General features: G+C 28.2%; 3 protein-coding genes across 7 annotated transcripts; 2 read left to right on the top strand and 1 right to left on the bottom strand.

Annotated features, from left to right (window-relative positions):
• Nucleotides 1–4,562: 4,562 nt before the first annotated feature.
• LOC113874656 (F-box/kelch-repeat protein At3g06240-like) lies at nucleotides 4,563–5,666 on the top strand. Its single transcript, XM_027512871.1, has one exon. The coding sequence runs from the start codon at nucleotides 4,563–4,565 to the stop codon at nucleotides 5,664–5,666; it is 1,104 nt and encodes a 367-aa protein (XP_027368672.1).
• A 922-nt stretch (nucleotides 5,667–6,588) lies between these two features.
• On the top strand, nucleotides 6,589–8,627 carry LOC113874655. Its single transcript, XM_027512870.1, has 2 exons — nucleotides 6,589–6,696; nucleotides 8,133–8,627. Exons 1-2 carry the CDS (start codon nucleotides 6,589–6,591, stop codon nucleotides 8,625–8,627), a joined length of 603 nt encoding a protein of 200 aa, XP_027368671.1.
• Nucleotides 8,628–9,646: 1,019 nt separating this feature from the next.
• On the bottom strand, nucleotides 9,647–13,431 carry LOC113847441 (endo-1,3;1,4-beta-D-glucanase-like). 5 transcript variants are annotated; one of them, XM_027476552.1, is made up of 8 exons: nucleotides 13,154–13,431; nucleotides 12,850–12,871; nucleotides 12,075–12,201; nucleotides 11,711–11,801; nucleotides 11,536–11,625; nucleotides 10,412–10,512; nucleotides 10,021–10,157; nucleotides 9,647–9,882 (listed from the first exon to the last, which is right to left on the bottom strand). In XM_027476552.1, the coding sequence occupies exons 1-8, from the start codon at nucleotides 13,299–13,301 to the stop codon at nucleotides 9,834–9,836; spliced, it is 765 nt and encodes a 254-aa protein (XP_027332353.1). In that variant the 5' UTR covers nucleotides 13,302–13,431; the 3' UTR covers nucleotides 9,647–9,833. The 5 variants fall into 5 exon arrangements, 4 of the variants coding, with proteins under 4 accessions (XP_027332353.1, XP_027332354.1, XP_027332352.1 ...); XR_003501778.1 differs by having other exon boundaries at nucleotides 9,676–9,882; nucleotides 10,021–10,260; nucleotides 13,154–13,422; XM_027476553.1 differs by having other exon boundaries at nucleotides 9,668–10,157; nucleotides 13,154–13,429.
• Between the last annotated feature and the right edge of the window lie 515 nt (nucleotides 13,432–13,946).

Here is a 13,946-nt window from a genome sequence, read left to right as displayed (position 1 = left end):
CTCTTTCTCTCTTCTTCTCTTGCTTGCAAGTTGCAATCTTTCAGGTTCTCTATTTATACACCAAGTTCTGACTTTGAATTTCAGAACTTTTTCCTTTTTTCTCTATATGTCTTAATAAATCATCCCAATTATTCGTAATAAAAAAACAAATTTTAAATACAATTAGACTCTTAAAAGTTTTTTTTTTTTTTACAATATGTTTCTTTTGATGGCAAAGAAATTGTCGACTCTTGTAATTTGTCAAAATGTTGAATGTTCTTATATTTCATTCAATCATTTGATTACGTAGAATTTTTAACTCATGTTTTAATCGCATTCACTAATTGTACTTTTTAACATGTTTATAAATAGTTATTGCATGGGTTTTGTTAAATGAATACGATAATATTAAGCGGTATTTTTAAGACACTAATTTAAAATATTAATAATTTTTTTATAACTAATAATATAAAAAAATACTTAATATTAATTTTTAAGTAGCTAAAATATTTTATAAAATATGCTAAATATTCCTCAACTAATGTCTTTAAATAACTCTTTTGTAAGACTCTAAGAAATATTACTTAAAAATATGCTGAATTTTTTTTTTAAGTCCATCGTGCATGGCGGGTCGACCAAATAAATTGAGTAACTTGTTATATATATATTTATTTATTTATGAAATATTAAATTGCAATCATAGACAAAGGAATCTTTTTCTTGTTTACTTTATAGTATTCAATTCGTTTCATCACATGAGCTAAATCCGTCGCCCTACTAATAAACAAAAGATAATAAAAATTTAAGTATGTTTGCTTTGTCCGTATAATTAGTTTTTTATGTAATTTATTATTAAACTTAATTTAAATATATTTAATATTTAAAAAATATTACTAAAACTGATTCTATCCTATGTTAAAATAATGAGGGAATGAGGTATGGGGCTGCTGAAAGAAAGGGTGGTCTTGTTTTAAAATGACTCCTTCCCGTTCTTCTGTAGGTTTGGGGCTGCTTAATTTTAAAGTGTCTCTTTGTCCCTTTCCTTTTCGTTTTTTATTTCATCCAATTTTGTGTCACGTCGTGATTTAATATATATAATTTTCTTTCTCTCTCTCTCGTACATTCTCCTGTTGCAGTAGTTGTTTAAATATTAGTAATGTATTATTTAATATATTAAAATTTATAACTTGACGTCTCCAAATTAATTAAAATTTAATATTTTGTTATAAATTTTTAAAAGTTATATAAAATATATATAGAGATAAATCTAATTAATATTAAGTATTAAATTTTTATATATTTATATCATTTAATGACTGTTTATAGAATAAAATATGAAATAATATAATTATCCAAAGATTTTTATCAAACAATTCAACGTATAAAATTTCATTAAAAAAATTAAATTAATATTTTGTCATATCATTTTAATTTAATAGATAATATATTTTTAAAATATAAATAAATATTAAATTTTAAATAACATACATACAAAATATCTAAATTATATAAAATTATATATATATATATATAATAAAAATATTTAAGATAATATAAGTATTTATGATAAATTACTTTAAAAAATAAAGTGTTTAAATTTAATATCCAACACATGTTGACTTATAATCTTCTTAAATTTTAAGCTTAAAAAAAGGCCTTGAAAAAAATTTATGATGATTATTACTCTCATTATAGCAACACTAATTAACATTTGTAATTTAATAGTAGTTAATCACAATTTTTAAAATTAAGTTTACGTATTTAAAAGTAATATTTTTAGTATAAGAAATATTTATTACGTAAGACACATAATAGTGTTAAAAAAACCACAAAAAAAGAAACATTTAAATGTAATGAATAGTATTTTAATAAAAATATTTATTTTTAAATGCTTAAATATAATTATAAAGATTAAAAACAATAAATAATAAATTTAATGTGAGTTAAAGTAAATTTTAAATCATTTCTGAATAATATTATATTGAGAGTACCTTGAAATTTTCTCAATCAATTTAACAAATAAATCGTTTATCAAAACTAAAATGAAAGTTTGTAATATATAACTTACTATCAGTAAGTTAATTAAAACCATTTAATTTTACAAGTAGTAGACTGAATTATAATTATTTAGTAAAATTAATTAAAATAAATATATAATATTTTATTAATATAATGTTAGAATTAAATAAAAAGAAAGATTTAGAATTTGTAATTTATTTAAAATAAAAATAACAAATATAAAACAAATTTATTGGTAGATACAAGGTGGATGTTACTTTAATAAATATTTAAAAAATTAGTTTTAAAAACTATCAATCCCTTTTATTTTGTGATTAAATAACTTTATAAGCTTTTTTTTAAAAATATTATCTCTTAAATAAGTTATAAACTTGCTTTCCAAACTATTTCAAATTTGGAATATTGACAAATACATCCCAAAATTCTTGAGCATTTTGCAGACAAAAGCTAAAACTCTACTATGATTCACACAAGCTTAACTTAAAGTGAAAGGTTGGCGAAAATTTTAGGAGGTTAATTGCATAGATGTAGTGCTAATTCTATTTTACTTCTCCTACCTAATGCGTGGTTTTTAAAAAAAAAAAAAAAACTTGAAATTATTGCTAAATGTTTTTAAAATATTTCAATATAATGGCAAAATTTAAATATAAGCGTGCAGCATTTATTTTTGAAGAGGGTATCACGCCTGTGTTTCTCCAATTTTAATAGAGGTGTTTTCCCCACTGCATTGAATGCAGTTTCTCCTGCCTAAAAAAATGCTTGAATTTATTGTTGAATGCTTTTAAATATTTTAATATAATGGAAGATTTTAATTATATGCGTCCAACATTTATTTTTAAGAGGGTATCACGCCTGTGTTTCTCCTATGTTAATAGAGGTCTTTTACCACAGTCAATGCAATTTAATGTGTGCTTTTTCCTTAAAATAATATTTAAAATATTTAATGTAGTGGAAAATTTTTAATTATCTGTGTCTAACCATTAATTTAAAGATTGTACCTACTCTGTGTTTTATATTGGCCTTTTCCTCGTTGCAGTGAATGCGAGTTTCTCCTGACCAACCAACAAGGTGGAAAGCGCTTCCTTCATTGATAAAATTTTTCGCATGAGACAAAATACGCGGTGAACTAACCACCAAACCGGTTTCTCAGGGTTACTTTTATTAAAGTAAATTTGAGAGTATATTTTATATTTTTTAAATTATTTTTTGATTTTTAATATTTTTTAATAAATTATTACTTTTTATTAAAATTATGATAATTACTTTACTTGTGAGAAAATATATAATATCTTTTAATTTATAAAATGTTATAGAAATTATTAAAATAATTATATTTTATAAATTTTTGTTATATTTTAAAAATGGGTATTGGGTTACAAGACAATAATCTCACTTGATGGTAGTTAAGTCGGTAGAACCAAGAAGCAAGTTGAAGAAGATACGAATGAATAGTGATATGCATAAAACTATTAAGGATATAAAAATAAATTATTTAAAATATATTTAAATAATAGGATATTAAAATAAATATACAAAATAAAGAATTAATATATTAATTTAATATGTGTGAGTATGTATATTTTAAGAAGTTGTTACTTAAAAGTATATTTTTATATCTCTTTAATTATAATTTTTTTAATTTACAAATTATGATAAAATCATTTGTAAAAAGGTTGATATTTTGTCACTTCTTGTGATCTTAGTTGTACAATTCTTCTAGAAGCTTTCAAAGGTTTGTCTTTTATATATAAAATATCTTTTTTTAAATTTTATAAATATTTATTATTTAAAAAATGTTAATAAGTACTCTCAAAATGTTGATTAATAAATAAAAATTATTAAAAACATTTAAAAAATGCTAGTAATACATTATTTTTAACACATTTTTATTAGTAGCTAAAATTTATTCAAAACAATAAAAATTATGAAATTCTTACTATTTATCACTTTTAAATTAATATTAAAATATGTTTAATAAAAATGTTGAAATATATATAAAAAATGTAATTGAATGTTTTATATAGAGGTTGATGTGTTATTTTTTTAATTTTATTTATGGGATTTAAAAAAAATAATGGTCCTTAATAAAAAAAATACTTTAAAATTTTAGAGATATTTTAACTATATTTATTAAGAAATAAAAAATATTTTAAATACATTTTTAGTATAATTTTAAATTCATCTTAAAATATGTTTAATAAAAAATTTATTTGTCATTTTTATAATGAGTATCTAGAAGATGTCCTTTGTTTTCATAGTTGTCATTCATTTGTTATAACTTTTAATTTAATATAATGATATAATTAACATTAAATGAGAAAAAATTTAAGTATTGTAATTAATATTTTTGAAAATGAGTAGATGAATTAATTTTAATATTTAAGATTTTGTAATGCGGCTAAAAAAGTATTTATTGCAAGAGAGCATGAAGTACGTGTTTGTGGTTGTTTACGAGAGAATGCGGACACAGCTTCAAGTTGTAAAGCAACGGTCAACAAATAGCTGTCTTCAGTGTCTCTCCTACTTAAAGCGAAACACAGCCATCAAAAATTCCGCAGAAGAAGATGAAGCATATTCCGAGTGAACTGCTGCATGAAGTCCTTTTGAGGTTGCCGGTGAAATCTCTTATCCGTTTCAAGGGTGTGTCTAAGTCATGGCATTCTCTCATCTCCGATCCCGACTTCGCAACATCTCACTGTGACAAAGCTTGCGCACCCACGCGTAAGCTTCTGTTGTTAAGGTCTTATACTTTTCATGATGTTCGATCCATAGACCCAGATGCATCCCTTCTTCATGATTCTCCTTCCGCTCCACTGGACGTTAACTTTCTACCCGCTGCACGTGGCGTTAACCTCGTTGGTTCTTGCAGAGGGTTAATACTTCTGGAGCATTCCAAGAATCTGTACCTGTGGAATCCATTCACAGGTGCCCACAGGTTAATGCCTTTGTCTCATGCTGCGTCCATTACCAACAGCATGGTTTTTCCCATTCTGTGCAGTTTTGTGTACGACCCTTCCACCCTCGACTACTCGGTGGTTCTGGTGTCCTACGTCCCTAGCGAAATTCATGCAACAACCCTCGTGGAGGTTTTCTCGTTCAAAGCTAATACATGGAAAAAAATTGAGGCTACTCATTTGAATTATGCAAACGGAGTTGATGATGTTATAAGGGTTGGGTCGCTCTTTAATGGAGCCATTCATTGGGTGGCTTTTTGTCTTGAAAAAATGGAGTATCTTATTGTTGTCTTTGATTTGAAGGAGATGACTTTTTCGGAGATATCTCCACCAAATGAGTTGCCTTGGGACTATAGATTTTGTGAGTTATGGGTACTTGGGGGATTTCTCAGCCTGTGGGTTGTGGAGAACAACACAACGGCCATATGGGTGATGGAAGAATACAAGGTGCAATCATCATGGACTAAGACCCTTGTTGTGTCTTTTGATCAGGTTCCTACTAAATGCTTCTTCCCAGTTTGCACTGCAAAAAATGGTGATATTGTTGGAAGTGTTGACAACACCGGACTGCTGAAATGTGACAATGAAGGACAGGTGAAAGAACAACGCTCCTACTGGACTGATCATCATGAATTCCAAGTCCAAGTGATTGAGTATACTGAGTCTCTACTCTCTCTCCCTGGTCCCCCCGAGCAAGCCGAAGAAGATGATTGAAAATTACAAACCAGGAGAATTGTGTTATGGAATTTTCTCTAATTATGTCTTTACCATTTTCTTTGAAATTAGGAACTAGATGCAATGTTTCCATTGTTAGTGATAATAGTTTAGCCTAAGCGAGTTACATGTTATGTTATGATGTCAGAACTGTCAAAGCTGGCTTCCATGCCAAACTGAATGCTTTTATTTTTATATTTATGTCTTATTAATGCATCAATTATCGTAATTTTATGAAAAATGTCTTTTATTTTTACTCTGGATTGACTTGAATATTGCCAAGCACAGTGCCAGAAATGAAGGATCGGAATTAAAGACTAATAATTTAAAGTAGTTAATCGTGTCCCTTGGCTGATTTATCAAAAAGAATATGTAACTTCTAATCCGGCGTTAATGTCAATGACACCACTGGTGAGGTTTTGCCTGGGCTGGTTCTTCACACACCATGTCTTTTCCGTCTAAACCTTACGAATTTAAGATCTCATTGTTTCTTCCATGAATATTATTTGTAATAGCACTAACTAATATTTATCATTTAATAAATATACAATTCATGGACGTACCTGGTTTTTGTTAATAAATTTAAAATTGATTTGATTTATTTAAAAGTCAGTATATTAAAAATAAAGCAATGCAACAGATTTTTTATAAAAAAAGAATATTTTAAAATGCTTAAGCTGCTTATTTTATTTCAAAATTTAGAATGACAAATACATCTCCCAATTTTCTGAGCATTCAGACAACAGCTAAAACTTTTAACTCCAATCTTAGGAGGTTAATTGCATAGATGCAGTGCATGCCAACTCTATTTTATATTGCTTATAGTTTAGAATGAATGTGATAAAATGCGGTTGTTTACGTGAGATTAATGCCCACAGTTTGCTTGAAGTTGTAATGCAACGGCATCACGGTAAACAAGCAGATGTTGTCTGTATCTCTTGCTTTACTGTCTCCTCTTCTTCCAGAAGCAGATAAGTTCAAGATGAAGTTGTTGGAGAACCAGAATTTTGTGAGGAAAACGGGAGGGATGGTAAAATAACATATTAACATATCAATTTTGAAAAATTGTCCTTTTGTTTCCTCTAAAACTCTCTTTTTAAATATTTTTTATATTAGAACTCAATTTTTTTAAAAGAAAAATGTTAATTTCAATTTTAAAATTAAAGATAAACAACTGAAAATGATATTTTTTTTATTGAAAAAAATATTTATCATTTTAAGAATAAATTTTTTAATAAATGTTATATTTTTTAATAAAAAATACTATTTTTAAATGTTTATTTATATATATATACGTATATTTTAAAAATACATTTAAAATATGGAAACGACATCCTAAAGCCTTTCTCTGAACGTTACATCAATCATTTCCTGTTGTCTAAAGGTTGCTGATGTTCGTTACACAGCAAAAGAAACAATCAAGTTTTAAAGGAAAAAAAATAAAAAAAACTCTGCTTTATTCTTCTCTTCATGTATTGGCAGGAGAGCTGTAAAAAACCAAATGCCTTTTTTTAAAAAAAAAAAAATTTACTTCAATTTATTGCTGAATTTTTAAAATATTTAATACAGTGGTGAAATTTAATTAAATGTGTCCAACATTTAATTTTTAAGATAGCATTGACCCATGTTTTCCTCCTATTTATCGAGGTCTTTTAATCACCGCATTGAATGTTGTAAGGTAAGTAAATGTATTAAATATGTTTATATTGTTAAAATAATAAATATATATTTTTATTTGATATATACTTTATAAAATAATAAAAATATATATCATAATTGTTTGTGTGAAGGTTGCTACATTGTTACGTCTCTCTATTCCCTTTTTAAAAGCTTTTGATGGTACATCCTTAATATAAGATCATTTTTAAAAATTTAAAAATATTTATTGTTTGGCAAAACATTAACGAGTACTGTTGTCGTATTAGCTAATAAATAAATAAATTATTAATACACTTTCATCATAATTTTTAATACATTTTAATATAATTTTCAAAATTTTATTTATTAATTCTTTAATCAACGTCGATGATAAGACCTTACCATTATTATTTTTATGTTTGTCCTTCATTAATATTGAGTGTTTTTAGACATTTTAAAATTTTTAATTCATTTTTTAAAATTAGTAAATTAACTAATTTTAATATATTTTTTTACTGTTTTATTAACTTCAATCTTAATTTGTTTAAACACCTATAAATATTTATTTTTATTTAAAAATATAATATTTATTACACTTTCATATTCCTAAAATATATAACTTTCTAATAAAAAATTTGCCCCTTTTAATTATTTTTCCTATAATGTAAGATTGGATATAGTATACGTGTGTGTATACGTGAAAATATATAATGTATATATTGCTCCACTCTTTCGTCTTCTTCCATGGTAATGAAGTGTCCCCAAGGAATAAGAAGATGCTGTATATATCTGTTGGAGGATTTGATTCGTGAAACCTTGTTGTTATAGTTGCCGGTGAAGTGTCTTTTACGTTTCAAGTGTGTCTCTAAGTTATGGCTTCGAATAATTTCCGATCCCGGCTTCGAAAAATATCATTATGAACGAACTGCTGCACGCACACATAAGCTTCTGTCGATACCTTCTTCTGCTTCTGATGTTCGATCCATAGACCCAGATGCATCCCTTCACGACGAGTCTGTTTCCGCTGCATTAAACCTTCACTTTCTACCACCCAACGCAGAAATACTGTTAAATCGCAGGTTCTTGTATTTTCCATTTCTCTATGGTTTTGTGTACGACCCTTCCACAAATGACCACATGGTGGTTCTGTCCTGCAACTTTGGCTCAGATGCTTCGGCAACCGGTGTGGAGGTTTTCTCGTTGAGAGCTAATATGTGGATACAAACTGAGGCTTTGTATTATGGGAACGATGTTCCTAATAATTTTAGAGTTGAGTCACTCTTGAATGGGGCTATTCATTGGTTAATTAGCTTTTTGTTATGATGTGTTGCATGTTATTGTTGCCTTTGACTTGATGGGAAGGAGTTTTTCAGGCATATTCCTGCTGGTTGATTTTGAATGTGACTTTAATTTTTGTGATTTGTGGGTACTTAGAGGATTTCTCAGCCTTTGGTAATTGGAGGAAGATGCAACAGTTATATGCATGGGTGATGAAAGAATACAGAAAGTGGTGATATTGTTGGAACAAATGGTGATAGAGGTTTGATAAAATGTGATGATCAAGGAAACGTTAAACAACGTATTGAAAGTTGGGTTCTGAAATACTCTCCCGTGTCATTACTGTTTTCTTGAATGTGACATGCTATTGTTTGTCGATGGTGATATTAGTTCATAGTTTGAAGCCTAAGCTACTTGTTATGAAGTACAAACTGTCAGTCATGGCTTTTATTTTTATATTTATGTCCTCATTAACACATTTTTTTATCAAGATATATTTTATCATTACAGAATATGCTATTACTCTGCGGATTGACATGAAGGAAGAAATTACTTCGTAAATAATTTAAAGTAATTTTTATTACTTTAACATAAATTGACATCAATATATTAATCCTGCGTTTATGTCAATGACACCAGTGGAGAGGTTATGCCTGGCCTGAATCTTTATACAATATTTCTTTACCGTCTAAACCTGACAAATTTATGATTTGTCTTCCATGGATATTATAGTAGCACGGATTAACATTTGTTATTTAATAAATATATAATTCATGGTACAATATAGCAATATTATCAAATTGCACGATCATTCAAACTGTTCGCTTAAATTTAATGATTTTGTTAATCCCTGCAATTACAAATGAGTTTATGCATTTTAAAATACTAATTTTTCATTTTTTAGATAAAAATTTATTGTATTAAAGATACAGCAGTTCAACAATTTTTTTTAATAATTTTTTTTAATTTTTAAATACTTAAAAATTTAGTCCTGAAAAGTAAGGTTAACTTTACTATGATTCACAAAAGTTTAACTTTTAAGTGAAGGGTAGGCCAAAATTTTAGGGGTTTAATTGCATCGATGCAGTACCAATTCTAATTCATTTTATATTATATACAATTTATAATGTATGCACAATCTGTGAACACAACACATCATCTACCTTGATCTCAGCCAAATTGCCTAGTGAACCTGCCTTTGAGCTAATACCATCCGTTTGATGTGTCACATAATAAGCAAGGAGAGATGTATTACAATATCAGAGCTGGTAAATTTTCTTTTGACAGAGAGGGGATGAATCTAGCAATGTCCAACAAAACAACAATACATTATTTATTTTCTAGTAAACTACAAGCACATGGCATGAGTAGCACATAGAATTTCTTATTTTATTTTTTCACAAACACAAATGTTCTTCTCAAGAAAAAGATTCCTTACTTGAGATGTTTAGCAAACCAGTCCAGCATGTCCTGATGGGCCTCTTCTGCAGCCTTCACAACTTCGGCATCTTCTTTTTTGTACCTCACACTCCAACCATGTGAGACTTTAGGAAATATTTTAGCATAACTATCCACCTGCAAAAAAGAAATATCAAACGGGTTAAAAATGGAGTGCTAAAAATAAAATTGGAACAAACCTAAGCTGCAGATAGATGCTTCAATTTCTACTTGTCCACACCTATTGAAAACAAAAAAAGAAGACAACATCTTGTAATTGTAAAAGAAAAAAGAGTCAACGTAGAAAGCACAATAATATCGTTAGAAAAACATAAATGTAATATAGAAATGATGGTAGATAACCACAAAAGAAAGAAAAAAAAAAATCTGACCCCAGGTTTAGCAGTTAAGACTTGTTCAAACTGTTTCACAAGCTCTGGAGGAGACATTTTGTCAATCTCAGCTCCAAGTATGGCAGTTGGAATATCAACACCTGAAAGTAAGACCAATAATTGGCTGTTAGAATATGAACATCTTAGTCATAGCTTCAAGAACTCTGCTAATGATTGCTCCTCTTTCTATGTATATTTTGAATCATTCAGAAGAGATGTCAAGTGGGAGTCTGAGCGATTTGGTATGAAACAAACTTCAATAAAGTAGAATCAATGCAAAATCAATTAAACCAAAATAAGTTTATGTACTATTGGAAATGAATCAAAGACAACAGGGGAAGATATTTTTTTTAAAATAAAAATTAACTGAAATTACCCCTATGTAGCAGATTGTTGCCTTTAGAAATTAGAAACATCTATGGCATGCATAGGCCATAGAAACTGCATCTTACATTTCTTTCTGGCTTTTCTTCACAAAAATTTTAATTCCTAATTTTTGTTTCACTAATGTATAGTTGTATACTTATTGTACATTAATATAACATATGCATGTGTACTAAAGAAACTACAACACAAATAAAAAAAACCATTCATGAGATCATCAAGTATAAATATAACAATGCTGACATTTGAAACAAACTCCAATACTCCATGGTTATTTTAGGCTTTTCTATAAAATGTCATTTACGATCCAAAAACTTCTCAAGTAATTATAAATTTGTGCAGCTTTCATGGCCTAATATAAAATATTCATCCATTTCTATCCTATAATTAAATGTTAAATGTGATGACTATGATTCTTGCAACATAGGAAAGAGAGAGAAAGCCAACTAGTCCCCTAATAGTTGATACACAGTTACAGTAACTGAGAATATATTATTTATAAATTTTTTATCACATCAGCAACATGAAAAAATGCACTGCAAGTCAGTGTGAGGAAAAATACGATTATTCTGGAAGTGATGCAAGGCCCTTGCCCTCGTCATGTAAAAACATGCTTAAATTGATGATATGACAAGATTCTGCAACATAATTTTGAATGCATTCCCCATTACAAATGCGACGTAATTTTCCATTAACAAATATGCAAATTAAGAAATAATCTAAAAATTGAAAATTCATACCCTTTATATCATCCACAGAGACAAACGATGGATGTAATAGAACAGCAGCTTGGATTAGTCCGGGTTTTGCTAGTCCAACCACAACTTTAGCTGCAGGAAAGAAGAAAACAGTACACTCTATGAGTTTGACTACTAACTAACTTGTGTTGAAAACTTCAAAGATACAAGTACTTACACCCCCAACAAAATCCAGCAGCCCCAATAGCTGACACCCCTTTACTTTTCAAAGCTTCAATTATGGGTTTTGTAACTTCAGATGCTTTGTCCTATTAATAAAATATGAAAGCATCAGAGAATGATGCATTGCAATTTACAAATAAGTCACAGTTTTGGTTCATCCAATCCAAGACGATTTATAGTATTTGATCTACAAATCCAAACCAGGTATAAAGGTGAAAAGCTAACATTCAATACAACTGGCCAAGTAAAACTTGTTATTTTAAGATAATTAAAAAAATTCTGAACAGCAACCTATAATAAATTTTCTTTGCTGATAGAAAGAATTGTGAACAACCAATTATAATAAAATGAGAACTAACCGTGCCATGATCTTTTAACCAAACAGGTACTGGCCTGTCAGCATTCTCAGGATTATAGGGATCACCATACAATAAATCAGGAACAACCACATAATACCCAGCAGCTGCAACCTTGTCTGCAAGGTTCCTTAACAACAGAAAACAAGCAGTATTACTTCGAAGGGATACACTTTGGCTTCAAAGAGAGAGGTGGAGAAAGAGAGAATTGGCAAAGAGAGCAGAATGAAACATCCAGATTCTATTGGCAGTATAAATTGTCAAAATCTTCAATAAAGTTTTAAAGTATAAGGTAGACATCCCAAAAAACCACATGATCAGGTGCATCATTAATGAAGATTAATAGTCTAGTTATAACATACAGTATACAGCATTACTTTGATAAATCACGACTCTCTAATTCATTTTATTATTTCGCTACCAAAATTGAAATCTGTCAGTCAATTTAAAAAGGAAATTAGGTTCAATTAAAACAAAATATAGAATATATTCTTCACAAACTCTGTAAATTTTAATTAATCTATAAATGAGTAATTGGATCAAGAAAACACGAATTTTCTCCCAAGAAATACATATTAGAGTCATCATCAGCAGGCATCAACTGTGAATCAGACCAAAAATAAAGCGGAGTAAGAATCAAATACCATGAGAGGCAATCTACTATTTATCCCCCTTCAATTATAAGTGAAGCCAAGATAACTTGCTCTGACTTATAACCTTAAAAAGTACTAAATTTTATGCAAAATATACATGAAATCATCTGAAAATTAGCCCATACCTTAAATTTGGTGCTTCATATCCTGCGAAACACATTGAGTATGGTAAGTTAAAAATAATATTGGTTAAAGACAATAACAGTAAGCAAAGTATATTTAAGTATGTGCATACAATCAATATAAGATGTTTTAACCATTTTTTCCCCTATAAATCAAAAGGGTGCATATACCCACTTGATTAGAAAACACCACAGCAGGGAACCACAAGTGTAAGCAAGGTAACCCAAGTCAAAGAAAATGCTAAAGATGTGATCTTTCATACATGCATAGAGAAGAGAACAGTAAAGATGGGATTTTTATAGATACCATAGATGTCGGACACAAGAAGAACAGCAAGATTGGAATGAGGGGAGCCAGTGAGATAGCAATTAAGACCAGCGAGTTCTTCAACATGCCCTGCTCCTCCATTGGGGTTCAGAATTGGTGGGTTCGAGCAGCATTCAGGCCCTGACATTCTTATGCTATCACTCTCAAACTTATGCTTGCACAAAGATGAGGTCAATAAAAAAAGAAAGAGAAAAATGGCAGATTCGATCCAACAACGTTGGCTCTGAGTCTCTCACTCTGCACAACTTATCAAGTGTCTCGGGAACCTGTATTTTTTAATTTAAATAAAAAAGTATAAATAACTTAAAATTTTATATTTAAATTATAAATGTAATAAATAAATTATTTTTCATTTTTATAAAAAATTAATTTAAAATATATAATTAAAAATATAAAATCCATGCTTAATTTTTTTAAAATAATAATTTAAAAAATCAAGAATAATTTATAAATTAAAGAATAAAAATATTAAAATAAATATTAAACAAAAATAAATCTTATAACTAAAATAATAATAATAATAATAATAATAATAATTAAATTAATAAAATGTCTTACATATAAAATGTATAATTTAGAAATTATAACATAAGAATTTATTAAAGAAAAAAAAAGCAAGCATCATCTCTCAAATCGAGTACAATTAATTTAGTTAGGCTCTAATCACCTTAACTTTGTGACTTGAATAATTTTTAAATGATATAAGTTTTCTTCCTTAAATTGTTAATAATAAAAATACAGGCATGAATCACATTGATACGGTCACATAAAG

Source organism: Abrus precatorius, unplaced genomic scaffold (genome assembly GCF_003935025.1).
Source record: "Abrus precatorius isolate BTA unplaced genomic scaffold, Abrus_2018 Scaffold8, whole genome shotgun sequence".
NCBI lineage: Eukaryota > Viridiplantae > Streptophyta > Magnoliopsida > Fabales > Fabaceae > Abrus > Abrus precatorius.
This window is presented reverse-complemented; position numbering and strand designations above follow the sequence as displayed.

What these genes read in the sequence shown, in the direction of transcription:
- LOC113874656 (XM_027512871.1), top strand. Translation starts at nt 4,563, where the DNA reads ATGAAGCATATTCCGAGTGAACTGCTGCATGAAGTCCTTTTGAGGTTG.
- LOC113874655 (XM_027512870.1), top strand. Translation starts at nt 6,589, where the DNA reads ATGTTGTCTGTATCTCTTGCTTTACTGTCTCCTCTTCTTCCAGAAGCA. An exon ending in TGAGGAAAACGGGAGGGATG is followed by an intron (nt 6,697 to 8,132) that starts GTAAAATAACAT and finishes TTGTTGTTATAG; the next exon opens with TTGCCGGTGAAGTGTCTTTT.
- LOC113847441 (XM_027476552.1), bottom strand. Translation starts at nt 13,301, where the DNA reads ATGTCAGGGCCTGAATGCTGCTCGAACCCACCAATTCTGAACCCCAAT. An exon ending in TCTTGTGTCCGACATCTATG is followed by an intron (nt 12,872 to 13,153) that starts GTATCTATAAAA and finishes TGTGTTTCGCAG; the next exon opens with GATATGAAGCACCAAATTTA. An exon ending in TCTTAACTGCTAAACCTGGG is followed by an intron (nt 10,158 to 10,411) that starts GTCAGATTTTTT and finishes TCTTTTTTGCAG; the next exon opens with GTGGATAGTTATGCTAAAAT.